Genomic DNA, 9,722 nt, shown 5'->3' on the forward strand with positions numbered 1-9,722 from the left:
ATCATCTTGATTCTAAAATAGGAAGATAAGTGCTTATGTCTGGCCAGGTGAATGGGATAATTTTTAATTCTAATACCTTGTATATCTCCTCATGGCTTCTACTACTGATTACGTGTGTCTGATTATATGCGGTTGCCCTACCCAGTCCATATTCTCCATCCAGGATTTCTTCCTGTAAATGCAGGCAGTGGGATGTGGACTTAGCAGTACATATTTTTATCTAATGTCTCAACAACAATGTTAATATTACCTAAAAATTGTGCTGCCGAGCACTGATTAAAGAAGTTTACATTTATTATGTCATTTAGCCCTATGACAGTACATAAATTTATTACAATTATTTAACAAATGTGAAACTGAACCGTACAGAGGTTAAATAACTTGGCCAAAGTCTCAGAGCTAATATGTAGATAAGCCACCATCCTAACAGTTGGTCTATATAGTTGCAATCTTCAAAACAGCATAACTAACATTCCTCGAACTCTACCATGTAGTAACATGCAAAATGTCTATTCCTAATCTTATTTTTTCTTACCTTTTCAGCTAATTCAAGAGATCATGGCCATCTCTTCTAGAGTTCTTCACTCTACCATACTCTTCTCTCACCAATGCCCCGATCACAGTGATCAGACATATCAAATGCTGAGACATACCAAATTGTAAGAACAAAATTTTATTCTTAAAAACCATCTGTATTGTGACCCAGAAGTGTTCTGAGTTGTGACTCAGCTGCCCTGCCTAGGTTCGACTCTTTAGAGTCTAGTTCAAGCAGTCCCCAAGGCTGCTTCAGTGCTTTGAGTTCTTTGATCCTTCAGTGAAGCCACTGAAAAGCCAGGTTGAATGATTCTTCTGTGCCAGCACTAGGACATATCAGATGAACATCTTTTTCCTGATGGGGACAGAAGAAAACAGTAAACTCCCAGTGAAACTTCCTGCCGAGATCCCCCTCCCTTCCAGCAGGCACACACCATACAGTTGCTGGATTCTTTGGATGTCATCAACATCGAGGTGGAAGGTTCTAGGGTCCTGATACACATAGCTAGGATACATGATAGAGTTCTGACTTCTAGAGTGGCGCAGGCCCAGAGAATGACCTAGCTCATGAATGGCAACCAGGAACAGATTAAACCCTGAAAAGATAGGCAAAAGGATAAAAATTAAATATGCGTAGGGAAGGCAGAAAGCATGTAAAAAAGATGGGAGAAAAAAGGAAAGAACAGAAAAGGGGAAAAGAGTAAATATTAGAATACAAGAAAAAGGCAGGAAGAGAAGGAAAAAGTCTAAGTGGGAAACAAAAGGGCAAAATATATAGACAGATAAACTGAAAGTAAACAAGAAGCATGGAGAAAATTGAGAGACTGATAAATGCAAGCAAAGAAATAGAGAGAGAGAAAAGCACAATATGACAATGTGTTTATTACAGGAGCATTTTTACGTAGAAATGATTTCACCTTCCCCCACTCAAATAGGAGACCCAATTCCTCAGCCAGATCTTCCTGCCTCATTCTGGCCACTCTGAATCCTTCCCTCTTTACTTTATTCCAGACCGAAATGGAGACCATCAATACTAACCCCCAAGCTCCCAGAGAGTTCTAGCACTCCCACCAATTAAAGTCCTTACCTTTGTATGAATTTGACCAACGTTCTCCCTTGTCAAAGTGGATAACTCCTGGAGCTTCAGAATCTGGTAAAAAAGCATGGCCTAGGATACCACCTGGCCCATCAAAGGGCCAATCATCTCCATGGGCTGTGGATGATGACAGAAGCTGTTGTCACAACAGGGGGTTGGGGACAAGGGCAGAAATGGTTCTAGACAAGTCTCAGTGCCTTGGGGTGCCATGCAGCTGGGTACTGCTGGAGATATGAGAGGGCTAAGTCACTAGCTATGCAGAGGAATAGGGTGGGGCCAAAAGTATAGCTACTCTCTATCTCCTTTGGTAGAAGAGAAGAGGGAAAGACGGCAGACACTGAGTGAAGGTTATAGGTTAGATACAAAAAGCTCTTCCCAAAATAGAGGGAAAAAGAGGAAGGAAACTCAGACTGCAGGTTTTATAAATAGATTGGATCAGCTTTGAATAACATTTTAACACGTTTGAGGGCTCTACAACTCCCTTTTGACATGAAAATGTGCAATCCCCCTCACTCTGTTCACACCACAGTGCATCCCCTCCCCCAGCTGCTGTCTCATTGTACTAAACATGTCTTTCCTTTATTATTGATTTCCATTAGGATTTCCTGATTTTTTTTTTTTTTTCTCAGAAGCTGGACTAGGTAGACTGGGTTTTTATTTATGGATTGAGACCATTTGCCCTTTACCTGGGACACCATATGCTCCCTCCCATGTCAGTTTCTCACCCAGGTCCCAGAAAGAAAGCATGATGTCCGCATCTTGACTCTTTGCTTGCTGGAAGATTAAGGGGGTCACGTTGCTCCACACGGAAACCGCATCATGCATGATGTCTTTCACTGTGTCTGGCTTCATATCTCTTGGGTAATTGATAATCCTGAAGAAGAAATCTCTAAGTGGGATAGCTCAGAGGTATGAGAATTATCCTAGCTCTAAAAATGAATGACTCTGCATTGGGGCAAATCATTTAATATTTTAGGGCCTCATTTTGCTCATCTGTAAAACAGAGTAAATCCCAGACAAATTGAATCACAAACCCAAGACATTAAACCTGCAAAATATAGATTTCTAAGAACTTTGTAACAAAGTCTCTACATTATTCTTATGTAAAGTAAAATCTGGGAACCACAGCCCTGCAGGTTAATTGTGAAAAAAAAAAAAAAAAGTGTGAACTTAATGGAAATGTACAACATTCTATATAGTGTAGTACTGCTTTGCTTTGGGTGTTTTCAATATGCTTAGGAACCCCAATAGAAAGAGTAACCTAGACAGGGAGCAAAAATATATCAAAATTGCATCCTATAAATACCTCCCCCGACAGACACATACACACAGAAAAATGACAGATTTAACTACGGAAAGAATAGTGGGTTCATGGTCAAAGGACAGTGGTTAGGCTCCAGCTCCTAAAGAGATGATCTGAGGAAGCTAGAATAACGATTGGTAGAATTGCCTTATCTGAGGCAGATTTGGGGTTTTGGAGAGACTGCTAGGGAAAGCGGAAGACAGTAGAGGTGCTGGCAGGAAAGACACTGTAGGAAATCCTTTGATTTCCTAATCACCCCACTCATTGCTCCAGGCCTTAACAACAAGCACCTATAGGTCAGAGTGTGCTTATTCCATTTGGAGCTTCCGGGGAAGATAGAGTCAGTAGCCGCATCAGTTACTCCACAGCGAGGCAGGTGTAGCATAGCCAGCATCTGCTTGTTTTGTACGTCTGTCTCATTCAGATGGAACTGCTGCTGGAACTGTATCTCTTTCCTCTGGGTAAGGTGTGGTGATTCTTTCTTGGGCAGGAAAAACTGATGGAAATTGTCCTGGGTGAGATAATAAGGACAGACTCACAGTATAAGCAACCCAGGGCATAGCCTCATTTGAGGGCCTGGGAAGGATGATGCTTTGTCTATCTGGCCTTCTTCAACCTCCTGTTCTCAGTCAAATAATGGCAACTATCCCTGATTCTCCTGTTACCGGGTAGATGGTATTAAACACAAGTGATAAAATAAAAGTGATCTAGATAACCTGTTAAAAATTCTCCAAAAATAAAGCATCCAAGTTTCAGGACAGAGATGCCCAGGAATAAAGTTCATGAAGGTCTTAGACGGGAATTGCCCAGGGAAGACGGCCTCTTTTCTTTCTGATAGATTTAGGTTTTCTCAATCAGGACAGAATCTACGACTCCTAGGACATAGAATTTGGCTGGTTTTGCATACCCAGTCCATTTGCATTTACACATTCCCTTCAGTCCCTACTTTGGGAGACTCTCCAAGTCTCTATTGACTTTCATACCAGTCCAGAGTAAAGAATCTCAACTTACGAAGAAAAAAAAATAGCACTTTGTAGTATAGTCAGGCTTTCTATGTCTATATTTGAACCCTAGCTGGACTGAAAGTACTTTAAGGGCAATGCTCATGTCTAATACAACTTGGTCTATACTACAGTTCTTATGATAGTACTTGATATAAAGCCATGATTGATTTCTGCATTCTATGTAAAATTGCATTTTTATGCCTGTATTTTATTGTGACCTTGGCTGGGCGCTCAGAGGCATGTGATTGATCATATTTTTCTGGGCTAAGTATTAGCAGGAAATTTTACTAGGTCCCTGAACAATTATAAAATACGTGACTAAAATCATTTATAAGGAATTTTAGGTATTTTGGATGCTTAAAAGGTTTGGAACAAATTCGCAGTTTCTTGAGAAATTTGAAAGTGTGTGATAGATAGTTTGAGAGATTTTTCAGTCAATAGAAAGGACATTTTAGTCCATTTGAATTACTTCCCCGGACCCCTCACCACCTACCCGGCTCAGAGATCCTGACACCTGAGTGTTCACTCTATGCCCTGCAAAAGACTAAAAGTGTGAAAGATGAACACTGGCACTGAATTATTCATTAAGCACAATAAGCACAATAATTTTAGAGGCCCAAAGATGATTTCATTTCCTTTAAAATCAGAAGGAAAAAAATGAACTTATAGTTGAAGAAATTGATTTAATATGTAATATTAATATATTTGTCCTTATACCATGCAGTAATGTTTATGCATATGATACATATATGGAAAAAGAGCCCACCATAGTCATAATGTAATAGTTTGGTCCTGATAGCACACTCACCATAACAAAGTCCAATCTTTTCAGGTCTGTACCTGGGGGCACCGGGAAAGTCAGGCACCAAGGCAGGAAAATAGTAGCTATTAAGATGGCAGGTTGCATGGTAAATGCTCATTTCTCCCTCTGCCTGAATTCATGTACCTAACACGGATCACGAGGCCTTTATAGCTGTGCCAGCAATGTCTAGTGACTCATGCCTTTTCTTTGCATTGGTTAGTGTCGTCATGCCCATTCTGTGTTGAAAGTAGAGTGGTCAGTCTGCCAGGGTAATGACTGCAACCATGGGATTTATTTGCATGTTTATTCCACACCTGATGTCCCTCAGGCTACCTGGCCATAGCCTTGGCTAAGGAAATACTGGTATAGCTCAGGATACAGGGGATATTATTATTAAAAATGGAGGAAAATAAAAACAAGAAACAGGAGACATAAGAACAATTTATTACAACTTTACCTATGGAGTAATTTCTTTACTAGTCACAGAGAAATACTGTCTTGCTCCAGAAGCTAAAGAGAGAAGAGAGAATGTGAGGAAAGTAATAGCATCCGCTGTAGTACAGACCCAGATCAGAATATGAAAAACCTCTGAGACCCATATAAGGGAGATATAGAAACACACAGAAAGAGAAGCTGTGAAAATATGTTTCAGCATGTTTTTAGTTTCAGTACTAAAAAGTATGCTAAAAATATGTTTCATAAAATAAATCATTGATAATAAGTTGAGAGAGACACAGAGATATACATACACAACATAAGGTTTCAGCTAAGCCTTTGAAATCACACAGATATGGCTAAGAATATTAACTGCTACTTAAAAGCTGATCTGCTTTAAGCAAGTTATTTAACTATCTATCTGTAAATTAAGGGAACTAATCATATTTATATAATATGATAGTAGTGGAGACGGAAACTGAGCACTGGGTCTGGTACACAGTAAATCACAACTGATAAGAGTTGCTTTATAATTATTATTATATTCACTGAGACACAAAAATTGAAGCACAAACAAAGACCTGGAGAAATTGAGAAAGAATGAAATCAAACACCAATCTTTTATTGAGCACTTTCCAAGTGCTCAGACCTGAAATTGCCTCTCTAATGAGGAAGACACAGAGTGCATGGATGTGGTTCCATTTCTTGCCTTCTAGGAGCTCATCCTCTGGCAACCACAGGGACACCTGCTACACTAGTCCTCAGAGGGCAGAGTTTGCCAGTGTACCATGCCTTGCTGCCAGTCCCTCCAGATAAACCGAATGAGATAAAATGACTCTGGGAAGAGTGTGGAAATAGGATAGAGAATGGATGGGGCGGGCAGGGGTATTCACTACTTCTGACTCACCCCAAAAATTCTACATCCCCACCTCCACAGCAATTCCTTCCCAACAGCTGATGTTAATCAAATTTCTTTCTCCTTCTTCCGGAGACCCCTATTCACTAAACATGGTACCATCCAGCGTTATTGTCTCTGCAAATACAGCTTCAATAAGTTGAATTGGTTTGCCTTCTCCTATACTTTGAAAGCATACCATGCCCTTCTAAGGTAATGAAACTTCCACCAGTGATGCCTATGGAGAATTGTAGCCCTCTGCTCTGTACACCTACCTCTGTCTTCTTCATGGCTGGGAAAGACACTATATTTGATTGAGGCTTCTCTGACCTGGCAATATTTGGCATTGAGGAGTGGTGAAAGAGAGGAGGTGAAGACTGTGCCAACCACGATCTTGGCATAAGACTAAGTTCACAATTTAATTAACTTTAGCCTGGTGGCAAGAAGGGATAGAAAGCAGAGCTCTGAGCCTTGGGCCTATGGTAAAAACAAAAATCAAATCACGGGTGTTAAGGATGGAAGTTGAGGGTCATAGAAGAACTTATATATATATATATATATATATATATATATATATACATGATAGATAGATAGGTGGCACTCAGCAACAGCAGGGAACCAATCACTGATATGTGCAACAAAGCTGGCAATATCAAATCATTATATTGAGTTAAAGATGTGAGACTATGGTTGCATTTATATGAAGTTCAAGAAAAGGCAAACGAATTTATGGAAAGAAACCAGAACAGTGATTTCCTTTGTCGTGGAGAAGAGAGAGGATTGATGGTGAAAGAGCACAGGGGAAGTTTCTCAGGTAATGACACCTTCAATTTCTTGACTAGAGTCTGGGTGATACAGGTGGCTTCACTTTTCAAAACTCATTAAACCATATACTTAATATCTGAATTTACAATATGGTACTCATACCTCCATAAAAATTAAGGAAATTTAAATAAATAAAAGAAAATTGTAGATCAATAAGGTAGCAAAGGTGACACCCTTTTCACCTTGAGGGATACAGCACTATAACATAAATGGTAATATATGTGGCCGAATGAGCATGTATATGATAATGTTGTTGGTGTTATTTTAATGTGAGAGTGCTATAGTTTATGTTCTAGAAGAAGGAAGTTATATTCTAAAGATACAGGAACATAATGGACAATCAACCATAAGAATTAAGAAGACCCAAGGTATTTGTGATAAACTTGGAAAAGGGAATATCTTAAATCCGAAAAAGGCAAGGTGGAGTTAAGTTTGCCTATGGAACAAGAGATGTTTATTGTGAGACAGGTATGGTATAAAGACAGTGTATTCCTTATAGCCTCTTTCAACTTTGTGAAATATGAGTTTGTTCACTGAAACTTAACAGTGACATAGGCCTTATTTAGTCCTCATTTCCAAGATGAATAAGCTGAGGATTAGGAAATAATACAAACCTTTTCATGCAGATGGTAAAAAGGATAAGATTTGCTTCTACCTCTGGTTACTTCTAAAATTTTTTATTAAATGAGGCATGCTACTTTATCTTTACTGGCAGATATCCATCATTATACCATCAATATATCCTTGATGTTCCTTTAACTTAAATAAATTCACAAACCTTGGGACCTAGCTCAATGGAGTCACAATGAAGGAAACAACTCCTAACTGCCAAAAGTTACTAAAAGTTATTCAAAACCCACAGTAACATTGGAAAAACAGAAGCAAAACCTTCTTTTTGAATTTCTTATGTCTCCTCAGGCGCTCTGAAACATCTCACTTTCTAAACCTCTCGCATTCAATCTCCGAAATGCTCCTGCACCATTTCCTTGTGAGTTATTCTCTTTTATCATCCCTAGTTTCGTCATTACTCTCCTGTACATCAAAAGTGACCAACTGGAGTTCAGCTTCCTCTATCTAGGCTAGACCTGTCTAGGATGATTAGAAGTAAGGTCCTTCTAGTACCCTTGGAGGGACATGGTCAGAGTCTCCTGTAAAGGATAGTTCTTCAATTACTATGACTTGTTCTTGACATTCTGGTGCAGAATTGTTAATAAATGAAATCCCTCTATGTTTACAGGTCCATAAACCACACCATAGACTCACTGAGAACAGGGACTTCTTCAGTTTGCCTTGATAGATATAGCACAGTCTTTGGAACCTAGAAGAAACTCACTACTTATTAGATGAATAAGAGTGTTCAGTAAAAGAATCTTAAAGTTACTAGTGAGATTGGAAGTGACTTCTTTGTGAGTATCTATTTTGTTAGTGGTAAACGTGAGCATGTAACTTAGATCTTTTGACCTAGGGCAGATGATAATTATAATAATTTATTGAGTACATATGCTGTGTCAAGAATGCACTGTCTTGTTTCATCAGCACAATGATTTGTGAAGTAGGAGTTTTATTGTTTCCATTGTATAGGTTAAGAAAATGGACTTTGACGTCATTTGACTGTCATTTGGACAGTCACAATGCTCAAAGTGACATGTAGAAGTTATAAACAAAAATCGTTTTACTCTGAAAGCAGAACTTTTAATCACTTAAGTGGACTGCCAATTTCGGAGAGATTGCTCCATCTCTTATGGTGCCACACGTCGCTGTGATGCTGTTTCTGGTGCACCCTGCCATCTGATAGGGCAGATTTGAATGAGCAGCCACCTGTAAGACTGACCCAGTACTCAAGTAAATGAGTGCTGGGTGCTGAGACTTAGCTTACCTAAGAAAGTAAATGAGTGACTTATTAATGATTCTGCTGCAGATAAGGAGAAGTATGTATTTGAAGTATAGCAGTGTTTCTCAAAATGTAATATGAATACTAATCAAATGGGGATGTTGTTAAAAACACAGATTTTGATTCAATAGATCTTAGAGGGGCCTAATATTTTGAATTTCTAACAAGCTTCTAGGTGATGACAATGTTGCTTTCCAATGTTTCTAGGGGGTGTTGAGAATGTAGGGAGTGTATAAACTGTGAATTCAAGCAGAAAATTTCAAGAATGGATACTAGATTTTATATTTTATTTAAAAAATGAGGAGCTATGAGAAACAAGAACCCATCTCTCTTCTCATCCCCACCTATACTTTCACCTTCTTCTTCATTCCCATAGCATCTGATGCCTGGGGATAAAAAATCTGGCTTATGCTCAAAACCTTTCCCAGCAGAATATAGATTGTTTCCCAACTCTTTCTGGGTAAACTATCTTGGTGGCACGAGAAAAAGCATTTTTGAAGCACAGGAATTCATGGCCTCTGTTTCTCTGATTGACATTGTGGGATGGGGGAGGAGGATTTGGGGGGACATTTCCCAGAGCTAGGTAGTTGTTGCCTTTGTCATGACACTGGCAACTCTGCTGGGAAAGAGTGACTCCATATCTAATTCACATTGACATAGAAGAAATGTTTCCACAACAGAACTCTAATTTGGGTTTAGACTGAGAAAAGAATTAGTGATAGAGAGCATAGAGGATAATGAGAGATAGGAACAAGGGGATTGGGCAGGCTGCAAAGAGTCATCAATATTCCTGTGCTAGTACAGAACAACATGAATGTTTAATTATAACCATATTTAATTATTTAATTATTATCAATGTATATTTTCTTTCCTGAAACTATTCTCCATTCACAATTTATTTTTTCTGTCCAGAGAGTGCCATTTCATTCGTGATGCA

At 39.0% G+C, this 9,722-nt stretch overlaps 1 protein-coding gene across 1 annotated transcript; it reads right to left on the minus strand.

The window, feature by feature from the left end:
- Positions 1–860: 860 nt before the first annotated feature.
- On the minus strand, positions 861–4,844 carry MMP26 (matrix metallopeptidase 26). Its single transcript, XM_004434124.3, has 6 exons — positions 4,746–4,844; positions 3,224–3,444; positions 2,356–2,504; positions 1,622–1,747; positions 969–1,130; positions 861–889 (listed from the first exon to the last, which is right to left on the minus strand). Exons 1-6 carry the CDS (start codon positions 4,842–4,844, stop codon positions 861–863), a joined length of 786 nt encoding a protein of 261 aa, XP_004434181.1.
- Positions 4,845–9,722: the final 4,878 nt, after the last annotated feature.

This window comes from Ceratotherium simum, chromosome 7 (genome assembly GCF_057802395.1).
Source record: "Ceratotherium simum simum isolate JZ-2026a chromosome 7, ASM5780239v1, whole genome shotgun sequence".
NCBI classification, from domain to species: domain Eukaryota; kingdom Metazoa; phylum Chordata; class Mammalia; order Perissodactyla; family Rhinocerotidae; genus Ceratotherium; species Ceratotherium simum.